Source organism: Nuphar pumila, chromosome 5 (assembly GCF_984573655.1).
Source record: "Nuphar pumila chromosome 5, dmNupPumi1.hap1.1, whole genome shotgun sequence".
Classification (NCBI taxonomy): domain Eukaryota; kingdom Viridiplantae; phylum Streptophyta; class Magnoliopsida; order Nymphaeales; family Nymphaeaceae; genus Nuphar; species Nuphar pumila.
The window spans coordinates 13,003,628-13,017,207 of NC_143253.1; the positions used below are offsets into that span (position 1 = coordinate 13,003,628).

Consider the following 13,580-nt stretch of genomic DNA (forward strand, 5'->3'; position numbering starts at 1 on the left):
TCGCCCCCGATGATTCACTGAATCTTACGTCTGTGTTCGGGTGTCTGAATGAGCACCACATATACAAGCGCATGAGGCTCGTATTCCCGTGTATGTTGACATCACTTAGCATTGGAGTTTGGTGTGGTTGCAAAGACTTAAGTACCCTTTCTTGCTATTCTTCTCATAAAGCGATGGTTTGAGAAAATGATAAAAATGCCCTTCATTCAAAAAAGAAAAAACAAACAGTTTAAAAAAAGGACAAACATGTCCTCCATCCAGAAAGTCAAGGATGATGTTGAATCTTCAAAGTTTACCCAACGAAACGAACCTTAATCGTTTCGCCGATGGTGATCCGGCGAAACGATGGTGAGCCGACGATCCGATGGTCATCCGACGAAACAAACCTGAGCCATCAAAAATGTACGTTTGAACTTTTCATCGTCATCTTCTTTCTTCTCTGTAAAACACTGTAAAACCCTCTCTCTCTCTCGAGAAGAAATCAAGGGAGGCAAAGAGTTCCCCCTGGAGAAGGCCATGAACATCAACCCTCTCACACTCTCTCTCTTCTCTCTCTACTTCTGTGCACATCCAACAAACGATCCTACATTGCTCCATCAAACACCGACTGACTTGCACAATGACTGTAGCATCGTTCAACTTGATGAGTTGTGGAGTCTGATTCATAGTTTTTGCCGTTACAGGAGGGGGTTGGGGGGCTCCTCCCAGCGTGGGTAACATCATTCAACTTGATGAGTTGTGAAACCTGATTTAGAGTTTTTGCCCTTACAGGAGGGGGTCCGGGGGCTCCCCTCGACGCGGATCCCGGGATTTTCTACAACGATTTATAGTATTTTTGGATCTCCAACGAGCTCCACAATGATTTATAGTGTTATTCGGCTTTTCAACAACGATTTGTAGTGTATTCCGCAAATCACTATAGCGATTTATAGTGTTTTTGGGTCTCCAATGAGCCCCACAATGATTTATAGTGTTGTTGGATCTCACTATAGCGATTTATAGTGTCTTCCGCAAATCGCCATAGCGATTTGTAGTATCTTCCGCAAATCGCTATAGCGATTTGTAGTGTTATTCAGTAAGCAAATCGCTACCTGAATTAGGACCAACTTGTGAGGGCCATATCTCCCTAACCGGAGGTCATATTCCAAATCCGTAAAAAGTAGTGTCTTCGTTATTGAGTCTAGTTTATTCCTGTAAATTATCAACGATTTATATTGTCATTTCATTCTTCATTTTAACTAAAAACCAGACCCCTATTATTCTGTGTTATTTGAGTTGCACAACACCAATCTCGCTTGACATCCACATCTTGATTCTGGCATGCTCCTTGTTGGATTTTCCATTGATTTCTTCCAACCTTGCTTGGAACAAACATATGTCTTTCTCACCACGACACCTTGTGCATTTTTTGACCACGACACCTGGGACCCGTGCCGGGGGGAGCCCCTGGACCCCTCTTTTGTAAGGGTAAAAACTCTGAATCAGACTCCACAACGAATCAAGTTGAACGATGCTACCCACGCTGGGAGGAGCCCTCAAACCCCCCTCCTGTAAGGGCAAAAACTCTGAATCAAGCTCCACAATGAATCAAGTTGAACAATGCTATCCACGCTGGGAGGAGCCCCCAAACTCTCCTCCTATAAGGGCAAAAACTCTAAATCAATCTCCACAATTTATCAAGTTGAATGATGCTACCCACGCTTGGAGGAGCTCTCAGACCCTCCTTCTGTAAGGGTAAAAACTTAGAATCAGACTCCACAACTCTTCAAGTTGAATGATGCTACCCATGCTGGGAGGAGTCCCCAGACCCCTCTCCTGTAAGGGTAAAAACTCTGAATTAGGACCTACAACTCATTTAGTTGAATGATGCTACCCACGCTGGGAGGAGCCTCCAAACCCTCATCTTATAAGGGTAAAAACTCTGAATCAGGCTCCACAACAGTCAATGTGCAGGTCAGTCGGTGCTTGATGAAGTAATGTAGGATCTTTTGCTGGATGTGCACAAAAGCAAAAAGAGAAGGGAGATAGAGAGTGAGAGGGTTGATGTTCATGGCCTCCTCCAGGAGAGATTTCTTTCTCGGATAATCCTGTAGTGCAGAGACTGAGTATTAAATAATCATCTTCAGGGCACTTAAGTCTTTACAACCACTCATTTTCAAGAATCGTCATTTTTTTGGCACAAATGAAGAAGATGGTACTTAAGTCTTTACAAGCATTAAACTCCAACGCTAATTAATGCTGACAAACATGGGGATACAAGATGCACATGCTTTACAGGGGCGTAGCTAGGATTCATGTGAGGGGGGGGGGGGTAAATAGGGGTGTAGAAAAAAAAATTATTTGTGTGATAGTCGGGGGTTCGGGGACAGGCCCCGATTTTTTTTTTGAGATAAAAAAAATGGCTACAATTATTAATAAAAATATATTTTATATGGACAAATCAAACTATTTGCTGCAGTGAGGAGGGCTGGGCTAGGGCTCTGCTACAAAAATGGATAAAAATCTATTTCATATGGAATCAGGGTTGGGCTTTAAAAAAAAAAAAACATGAGATGTAGCTAACTCCCCTGTTTGGGGGGGGGGGGGCGCACATATAACCTTCTCCGGTTTGGTTCTCTCTCGACACCAATCCACCGGAATCTGACCACCAGGACGTCGTCCACGACCTGCGATTGATTACTACGGCAAGCGGCTGGCCACGGCATCCTCCGACACCACCATCAAGATCAGCGGCGTCAGCCTCTCGCCACCAGGTCTCATGGGCACACACTCCAAGTTCGGCTCCCTCACTTTCTGCTCCAGACGTTTGGAGGAGGATCTCCTCCTCCTCCGTCAACTCCGTCTCATAACGAACTGAGACGCTGCCTCGCCGGCAGTTCCTCAGACGGCTCCATCTCGGTCCACACCGCCCGCCCCGACGGCGGCTGGGACTCCGCTCGCATCGACGAGGCCCACCCCGTCGGTCACCACCAATCTCTAGGATGCGCTCAGATTGGGTGAGGGACGTTGCATGGGCGCCCAATTTGGAGCTGCCCAGGTCGACGATCGCGAGCGCGCCGCAGGACGGGACAGTGGTGGTGTGGTGGGAGGGCAGGGTGATAAACGATTTCAAGGCGCCCGTGTGGAGGGGTGTCAGTCGCTCACCAGCAACATCCGCGCTGAGTTAATAATGGCGGCCAAGAGAGATAGAGACCAGATGAGAAGTCCGTACACTATATATTATTATTATTATTTTTTTGTTTTTTCAAAACATGACGGATGGCCGAGATATTAAGATGAGCAAAATGCTCGTTTTCGAAATGACCTGATCCAGTGCAGGTGAAGCTTTTTCAAATTCGGGTCCTTGAGCTGTTTTCTGCTCTCTCTCTATCTGACATTTTCGGAGAAGCTCTTTGTTTTGGCTTTATAAGGCTTTCAGAGTTGTATCAAGATGAACCAAAGACGTTTAGGTCCATTTAAATGTGCATTTCAAACATAAAAGAGTGTAAAAAGAAATGTATTTTCCTTAAGATAAAGAATAATGATTCTGTATATGTATTTTCCTTAAGATAAAGAATCATAATTCTCTATTTCACGGCGATTCACAAGGTAACAGTCACATGGTACAAACGCTCGACTGTGTGTTGCAATGGCTAAACAAATGGAATATAAATTGGGAAAACAAATAAAATAACGATCATGGATTTTTGGCTTTGATCCTTAACTTTCTTGCTATCACTGAAGCTCTAGGATGAACAGGCCGCTTGCTGGAGTCAGACTGCTCCACTTCCACCCAGTTTATAACTTTGAGTATGAGAGATTGTGGGCAGAAGCTACATTTTCTTCCTTCACCATTTGCAGTCTGACCCCAATCTCGCCCCCTTGATCTTTTCAAACCCATTTCGAGAGCCTTCTCCAAGAACTCCATGAACCAATTTCCAGCCTCTGTATCTATCTGCTTTCCCAGTTTAATAAGGTTATACAAGAAAGAAGGCCTGGTTTTACAATCATTTTCAGATGGAGCTTGATTTTTACTTTCTGTAATCTGATTCAAAATGGACTTCAGAAATTTTCCTTGACTCGTTTCATTGCCGGGTTTTTCTGAAGCCGGTGAAACTGATTGGGATACAATCGATTTCTTTGCCGAACGCGAGCTTCTTTTCAGCAGTCCGCAATGATCAGCAGAATTGTGCTCTATTTCATTCAGAACAGTTGATTCCTGATCCTTCGGTTGATTGGTTGTCGAAGTAGCTGCCAGGATTGATTCCATATCAACCATTGCTTGTGTAATTTGTTGATGTAAATTCAGAAAATGATCAAAAGCATCGGTGGGGTTATCTGGTTTAGCTGATGAGCATAAATCAGAAAGCATCCTGTGATAGGAAAGAACAAGTAAATCAATCACTCAACACAAGAAAAAAGAAGGAAAGATAAAAAAAAAGTGTTTGGGAGTAGCGTACTTGAGAACTCGAACAATGGTTTCAGTTGCAGATGCATCTCTTAGTGCTTGAAGTGCAACTCTTTGGGCTGCCTCTCTCTGCTGTATTGCCTCCTGTCAATTTTGCAGATTTCGTGTAAGAGTCTTGTTGATTGAATTCTTTTGAAACCAATCGTTTGACGATAAATAGTGAGGGCAGGGACGAAATTTGCCTTTCCAAGTAAAGAAAGTTTTCCTGGTAATGACATCAGCTGGTTGTTTGTGTTCTTCGAAGCCGAGCTGCCAATTTTGGATTGTGGTGGAAGAATTGTGCCGGAACTGGACTTCTGTGAATCACAAGGAGAACTCAAAGAGGATGATGCTCTTGGTAGCGCCGTTGAAGTCTTGATGGTCTCCTGTCAAATGTTCAATTGCAACCGAACATTAAACTGAAATGTAAGCAGTGAGCAGAATGGAAAAACACTTATCGATTCTGGAGCTGTATCAATAGATTAAGCATAGTAAATCTTAATGAAGCTCACTTAAGATAGAGGGTAAACATAAGCACCACGCTCATGTGACTCTTAATGAAGCTCACTTAATCGTCATTCAAGACCATTTCAGAATCATACTGTCAACTTACATATAGTACCATTTATTCTCACGGCATTGTGGGATTCACGTGCACTTGGACAACTGAAATTAAATATTCATGCCCCCACATGGTGCAATAACATTCTAGCATGAGTTAAATTACTCCAACTGGGAAAGCACTGGTCATTAGTCAAATATCCCAGCAACATATTCCGAACTAACCAAATCTCTCCAACTAGGACATGACAATAAAATAAGGGTAAAAAGAAAAAACAAAGGGAAAACTTTTAATTACATGAAACTTCATGTTTATAACTGTGACCATGTAAATATGTGAAATAGTAGAAAAACCACTATCGGTTTCCATTATCAGATTGCAGAAATAAATTTTTTTCACTCGAAAGCTATATTGTCAATATGCATGTAAATACGTTCCCCTCCCTCTAGCAACAAGAATTTTCTATTTGGCACAAGCTCATTCATTGTCGAAGAAATCAAGCTCCATATGCAATCCATCTAGGACAAAAACGTCACATGTTAAAAAAGAAAGTGAAAAAGGAAAAGGGGACACCAAAAAGAGCTTGCAGGCTCCATTGAGCTGCCAAGAGTAATGTACCTACAGAATTGAGGGGAGATTTCGGTATCCTCGGTTGCCGCTCTCCGATGCTCCTACTCCTCTGGATCTTGGAAGCAGAATCCAACACCACACAGCTTTTGCGAACCGGAACAGGGCTCTCCCCAATCTTGTCAAACAGATTACCGCAAACAGATGCCCTGTTAGTCACCGTCCCCGAATTCTCCATCTTCGTTCTTCTAAAAGGTGAAGCTGGATGGCTACCCTTTTCCTTAATCGGTGTCACCTGTTCAAGATCCAAGGCAATCTTCCTGATGCCGACGCAACCCGCCGGTTCCCCATCCTGACTCCACGAACCTCGTCGGTGGTGGATCGACCCACCGATCTTCTTGCTCTTGGCATCCACCGACCTCTCCCCCTTTTCTCTCAGACCCATTATGGGTTCCGGCGTTCCGAGCAGAGGGTGCCTTCCGGGGATCGGTTTCGCGCCTTTGAGAAGAGGGACAGGCGATCCGGGCTCCAACCGATCGATGTGGATGAACTGTCCCAGCTGAATTTTGTTGCTGAGAACGAGTTCGTCCTGATCGAGAGGCAGAGTGACGTATATGGAATGCGAGGAGTCGGAGACTTTTATGTAGAACCCGTGCTTGGGCCACAGGTTCTTCCCGTCGAGATCGACGGGGAGGATGTCGGTGACCTGCAAGAGAGCCGATCTGTGCTCCCCTGTGGCCTTGGTGCCGGTGTTCATGGCGTTGAGGAGCTTCAGGACGATTCCTGGTGCTAACGTCGCCATCGCCTAAGAAGAAGTAAGAAGGAAGAAGAGGAGTGGAGTGAGAAATGACGAGCGAGGGTTTTCTTTCTCTTTCTCAGGGTTCTTCTTTGCAACGGTAACCGTGGATGTGGTGAATGGGGGAATTTGAATTTCTGGGGTTCTTTCGGACCGTTGCAGTAACGGTCTGTTTTTTGGGGTGGACTGGCACCTTAAGGTTTGGCCCCACCTAAGACTTCCGTTATGTACCTATCTTTCAATTAAATGACGGATAAGTCTTTAGCTGTTATTAAACGTTTTACTGATAACATGTTCATTAGTTTTTTTTTTTTTTAAATAGACTTGTTTTTTTACTTTATATCTCATAAAATAAATTAAATTTTACAAAAAAACACCTTACTTTTGGACTATTTACGAACACATGTCTATATTTTGAAATATTACACATACACGCCTAACTTTTGAGAATTGCTTTGTAATATTTTAAAAGATAAACCGGTGTTTGTAAATAGACCAAAAGTTAGGCATGTTTTGTAAAATATTCAATAATTTTTTGGATTTCAAAAGTGACATTTTTAAGCCAAGTAGCTAAATAGGAAACCAAGTCTTCTTGACATAAGGGTAAAACGCTTTTTTGAATCAAAGTTGAAATTTGAAAATAATACCTCTGATGATTCTTTACCATCAATTCGTCAAATTGGCCAACGATTCATGTGAAACGGTGACACATGTTAATGCCATTAAAATTGTATTAAAATAATTTATTTATTAAAAAAAATCAATTCAGGGGTGAAGCTTATCAATTTTCTGCCGTATCATCCGATACACATCGATACTGACAACATTGGTTTTAACCAAAATATGACATCATGGTTGTGTGGTCAAAATAGCAGAATTAATCCACCCTTGGATCATAGTTTTTTCATGTAAAAATATGCTTTTTTGAGGTTTGAAAATTTAAAACATTGTGGGTTTCAACCTTATTAAAATATGACATATAAGTAAGAAAAAGATCACATCTATGTGAAAAAAAAACTAAAACAAATAAAAATATCAAAAAATGATCATAATGTACGACACATTTTCTGAAATGCCTTAAAACTTTTCTAATAGGTCTGTTGTCTAAAATTGTAAATACTGTTATTTTTAGGATCATTTTAACCTTCACACGTATCTTTTTTGGTGCAAATTTCCTTCATTTCTACTGGAAATACCTTAGCTGCATATATTTTAGACGAATTTAGTAAATTTTTTATGCGAGGTAACTCAACTATATGTGAGATTTGTTGGTTTGAGTTTAAAAGAAAATTTGTAGTTTTTTTTATGTTTATTTCTAATTTTTTTATAGAAGTAACTCAAATATTTATGATAATTGTTATGTTTTTCGGTTTGAGTTTAAAAAAAAAAATCACAGATTTGGGATTCAAACTTACAACATCCCAATAGAAGGTGATGTACACTAACTGCTCCTGCCAGACAAGTGGAGCCGGTTGGTTTTAGTTCTAGATTTAACTAAACCAAGTGTACTTATGGATCCAACCTAGCTTTAGAAGCAAGATGCCAAATGTCAAATTCAAGTCAGATCTAGGCAGAAACTCCGACGGATTTGCATCCCTGTTCTAAACACAAGCTTGGATCAAGATGTCCCTTTCTTTTAACAATTGTACTGTCCGTCAACCCAATGATCCTGCTTATTAAAAATTCCAAAACATAAGAGGCGTTTGATTCATGGGACAAAATCCACCACACTCAACATTCGGGCGGCTTTTGACCAAAATGCAAGAGGGAGACCCTAGGGGGTCCTGCTCTTGCATCCTCGGTTTTCTGGGACAAACTTAGAGTGGGGGCGTCACAAACAGACATTTGGTGCGACCCTATTTCAAGGATCCAATGGTCTATGGTTAGGTTTCGGAGGGTGAGCTGTGGCTGTCAACCGTGGTTTTAAGTACTGTGATGATCAGAGGCGGAGCTGGGGGGGGGCAGTCCTGCCTCCCGAAAACAGTTAATTTTTTTTTTTAAAGCACAGTCCTAGCCCAGCCCTGATTCCATATGAAATAGATTTTTATCCATTATTTTAGCCCAGTCCAGTCCTAGCCCAGCCCTGACTGCAGCAAATAGTTTGATTTGTCCATATGAAATAGATTTTTATTAATAATTGTAGCCATTTTTTATTTTATCTCAAAAAAAAAAAATTTTTCGGGGGCACTGCCCCCGAACCCCCAACTATCACACCAATTTTTTTTTTTTTGCTACACCCCTGTTTGCCCCCGCCCCCCTCACATGGATCCTAGCTACACCACTGGCGATGATGGCACGCACTAGGATTGACAATGACCTCGGTGTGGTGAATCCAAATCCTATGCAACAAGGAGGGGCTGATTTGATCTGAAGGAGGGTGTGACGACGCTCGATGGAGTCTGTGGTGGTCCGAATAAAGAGGGGACTCATCACATCCTTGCTGCAAAACCGTGGTGTCCTTAGACGGGGTTTGTTCCATGAATCAAATGAACCCCTAAGCACAAACGGGCTCTGCTTGTCTGGTAGGAGCAGCTAGCGCACTTCACCAGTCTGCATAACCCCAGCTTGCCTTTCAAAAAAAAAAAAAAATGAACCTCTAAATGAACGTTTGGAAGCGAGAAAAACTCTCATAGAAAAAGCCTATAAGAAGTTTTGATATGATGAGTTTTTCAAAAATAATAGTAAAATTCTTGTTTGTGTAGCATGAGAAAAATGAGTTGAAAAATTATGAGATTTTTTTGGTTGTTTGTGTGCTGGAAAAACTCTCTCCAACAAATCATCAACCACATGAGTGATCTCCCAAGATTCTTATATGAAGATGATAACTAAATCATATGGCATTCAGTTTTCAGCGTGGCGTCCTATTTACAGGTATGCATTAACATTCTACATTGGTTGCTTATAAAAAAAAACATTCTTAATTGGTTAGATTAATCTAACATGGAAGAACGTATCTAAATTCCTCTGCTCGAGGTTAAAAAGTGACATATTAGAGAAAAATTAGACAAAATATTGAATTAAACAACTTAGAAACTCATGTCACATACGTTCATAAAAGAAAACAAAAAAAAAGCAAAAAATGTAACATGAAAAAAAATATGCATTGACGCTTTCAATGAGAAAAAACATAACACCGGTCACCCATACACCACTATAGGATAAAAGATAAAACAAACAATCACCGTCCTTTCGGCCATGGCGATTCCACATGATATCACCAAAAAAAAAGCATAATGATATCACCAACAAAAAATCATATTTGTTTTGGTTCTTTGAACCGTTGAGGATTTTTCATAATTTGATCGTTATAATTTCAAACTTTGAACCCCACTGTTGCCTTCTGCATGGCCGGTTGCTTCCTTCATAGGAGCTACTACAGGTGCACCCACAAGGCATTCTACGGCTGTGATGCAAAGAAATACGTGCAACGGACGGACGAGGTTCCCAACACGTACGAGATCACCTACTACGGCCACCCATGAATTAAGAAAAATATAAAACAGTTGTATATAAAAAAAAGACAGAAAGGCCTCTAAAAATACAAACAAAACATGAATAGGAGAAGAACAGAAAGAGAAGAAGAGCAGTATCACCAGCGTCGTCGCCTTCCAGTTTTTGCTCACCTTCCTGCTCGTCTCTGCCCGCAGAACGACGAAGATCCACGATTCCAGTGATTAGGGTGTCGTCCGCGATGATGGCATGGCTGGCAAATGGGGGTGCCATGGAAGAGAGTAGCTGCAACTCCTCTCTCTCTCTATCTGCTTCAGTTCACAAACGAAAGAGGAGGGGGCGTCTCTCCTGATAGGAAAGACTCCTCCACCCCTCGAGGAGTCTTTCCTACTAAAAAGTGTTTCATTTTCAAAATGTTTCTCAGCTGAACATTTTAGCATTTCTAGAGGTGAGTGTGGTGTCCATCTCGAGAAATGTTGAGATGGATGGTCATCAGCAACGGAAATGCACGCTGCATAAAAAATGACCTCCATGGAGTATACCCAAATTGGTCTCACAGCAAAAAAAAGTGCACCAATAGGTTCTGCTGTCCCAGTTGCTCTTCGGCTACCTTTCCAACAGCATTTCAAGTGTTATTTCTTACATGCAAGTTGCATTCCCCACAACTTTTTTTTTTTTTATTTATAACCCGAAGAAACAGCACAAAGATGTGGTCTCGGTGGCTCAGCTTGCCATACCTGCGGTCTTTGTGCCGGCAGCGTAAAACTCCGAAGCTAGGACCCCTGCTCCCAGAGCCTATGCTATGCATTGGCTTGCCCAGAAGGGCGACACCCATGAGAATCGAACCTTCCCCCACCCCACAAAGCCAACCCCCCTTGGGGCCATTCCCCACAACTTGAAAATAGAAGTGGGGAATAATAGACCCACCAAACAACCCTATGAGAGTTTGACAAAGCCATAAAAATCGTGGATTCCTCATTGCATCTGTAGCTGCCAGTTCCCAAACATAGCCTTAATATGACTATGAGTTAACACTAACTCATACTTAAATTAATCACTTTACCCTTATAACAAAGTAGTCCACATAGGCTTTTCCTCATGCCTAGTAAAAATGATAGATTTGCGCTTAATGTGAAAATCCAATTTACTATATTCAAAAGTCTGTTTTTCTGACCGGAGAGCAGGAGGACCTCAAGGGTTTTACCAACGGAAGTCCTGGGTGTGGTGATGACCAATGGGGGGCTTTCCCTTGGAAAAAAAAAGTCTGCTTAATGGAGAGTGCACTAACTATTTAAATTAATATTTTACCCTTCTAACAAAAGCATGCAGGATTTTCCTGTATGCTTGGATAAAATCATTTTTTTGCCCTTAAAATATGAATCATTATGATGTATATCTTTTTCAATAATAAGTTACCATATTCATGTAGGGATAAGAAAGCCTTCCATCTAAAATCTAAGTTAAGCTTTCATGCTTTAGATAATATATTTCTCTTTTAAGTTGGTACATATTTTTTGTGTTGGGCCCTACATTTATGAAGCCCAACCAAAATCAAAATTGAGGTCATGCTGTCTTCAAATCTTTCACTTGTTGTTTTGGTTGATATAAGCCAAAAAATCATATTTGTCAATAACATAATTAACAGAATAAAAAGTGCGAGAAGCCAGGCACTAAGCATGAAGTGAGAACTGAGCATTTAAAAAATGTCTTAGTGAATGAAGCATAAAAGGTTGAAATGGTATTTTTTTTTCAAATTTCTTACTTGCTCCATTATTTCTCCTTTACCCAAAATGACTCATTAATACAAATAATTAAAAACAAACTTTTCTGGTTGTGTTTAGAAAGCAATAATTGAAGTGAAATGATATTGACTGAAGAAAAATAGTTGATGCAGACTACCATCTAACCTGTTTGGGAAGGAAGAACTGGTGGGTTTATAAAAGTAGGGAGACAGCCAATGTCTGCCACTTCTAGTTTCTTTTCTGATTTTGGTTTTCTTTATAAAGAGCAGACATTCTTAAATCCTTCTCCCTAAAGAATTTTGGTCGAATTGAGAAACTTCTGACAAGTAAATAAAGATGAATGGTAACCCTTTTTATTTATCAATCCTCATCCTACCTTATTTGTTGAATATATTGTTACGATAATAAAGCCGTACACAATACTTCAAGTACAAGGTTTTGATGATGAACACGTGAATCAACTGCATTTCAGCTAAGGCAATAAAGAAAGATGACAAGAATTAAAGAATTCGATGAAGAATCTATGAAGACTAGTGTGCAGATGTAAAAATCATTTTATGTCTTAGATTCTTGTAAGAGTCTTACTTAGAGTGCATATTTCCATTGCATTTAACCTAAAAAGTCTTTAGAAAAACTTTTTTAAAAGAACCCTTCATGAAAATCATTTTAGAAAACTCTTTGTTTAATTTTTTATATTTATTAGTCGACCAATAGTCTCACCAGTCGACCAACCTTTTCGCGCCAAATTTTCTAAGCAAAAATGTTTTTTTTTGTAAATTTAGTCAACCAAAGGTTTTATCAGTCGACCGGACAGAATGTCTGTTTTCTGGAAAATTTAGCAACAGTCGACTGGAGGTTTTATTAGTCGATCAGACAGAACATGTGTTTTCAGAAAAATTTAACAGGAGTCAACTGAAAGATTTTTCAGTCTACTGATGATATTATCAGTCGACTAACTTTTTTCTTTAGTCGACTAAGTTTCAAAACTTCAGATTTTCAAACGACTATTTTAAACATATTAGTCGACCGATGATAACTGTCAGTCTGCTTACAGTCGACTAACTACTATTCCAGTCGACTAATTTTGCTATTTTTCTATAACTTTTAAAAGGCGTGTCTTTTCATTTTTCAAACATTTTGATCATTCAAAATGGACTGTTTTGACACCCTTTCATACCTTCAACGTATGAAATCTTTCAACTATAAATATGAGTGCATTTCACACTCAAAAACATCGAATTGAATCAATCCAATCGAATTACAAAGATCAAATTCTTTGCTTTTCATTCTTATTCATTCAAGTATTCGTTTTCTCACTCACTTGATATTTTCACTCCAGTTTTTCACTCAAATTCTTTTAAGAGATAGTGAATTCGTGAGTTGAGTATTTTAACAACCTCAAAAGTCAATTGCATTCCATTTGCATTCATAAGAAGGGCTCGTAGGTTGATTGTAAGTTGATTATTTCATTTTTCTGTAAAAGGAAAGAACTCATTGATTTAAAGGAGTTGTTTGCTTTCAATAGGTTTGTTACTAAAAGTGGGACTGGATTTGATCTGTATGTTCTTGTGGTTACACAAGGTTGATAGTGAAAATCTCAAACGGGTTTTGCTTGGGGACTGGATGTAGGTCTGAAAGACCGAACCAGGATAAATTCTTATGTTTTTTGTGTGATTGCTTTGTGAATTTTAAAATCCTTTAAAATTCCAAAGATGTTATTTAAAAGCACTATTCACCCCCTCTCTAGTGTTCGTTGCCTCGATCCTACAACACTTTCATTTGGTATTAGAGTCAGGTTAGCTATATTTTGATCTTATCATCATCTAGCATGACAACAACATCATCTCAACACAAAGAAGGATGCTCCTCTGTTCGTCCTCCTCTCTTCGACAGAATAAACTATGGATATTGGAAAGTAAGAATGAAAATATTTCTATAATCCATGAATCTTGAAATTTGGAGAGTTGTTTCAGAAAAATACCAAGCGCCATCAACTGATTTCAACCTATGGACCGATGAGGAAAAGAAAACTGTTTC

At 40.1% G+C, this 13,580-nt stretch overlaps 1 protein-coding gene and 1 pseudogene across 1 annotated transcript; one reads left to right on the forward strand and one right to left on the reverse strand.

Annotated features, from left to right (window-relative positions):
- The first annotated feature begins 2,618 nt into the window (after positions 1-2,618).
- Positions 2,619-3,167, forward strand: LOC149836832 (protein transport protein SEC13 homolog A-like; annotated as a pseudogene).
- Positions 3,168-3,575: 408 nt separating this feature from the next.
- LOC149836833 (protein CORTICAL MICROTUBULE DISORDERING 4-like) lies at positions 3,576-6,357 on the reverse strand. Its single transcript, XM_090007920.1, has 4 exons — positions 5,611-6,357; positions 4,630-4,812; positions 4,440-4,531; positions 3,576-4,352 (listed from the first exon to the last, which is right to left on the reverse strand). Exons 1-4 carry the CDS (start codon positions 6,355-6,357, stop codon positions 3,677-3,679), a joined length of 1,698 nt encoding a protein of 565 aa, XP_089864046.1. The 3' UTR covers positions 3,576-3,676.
- Between the last annotated feature and the right edge of the window lie 7,223 nt (positions 6,358-13,580).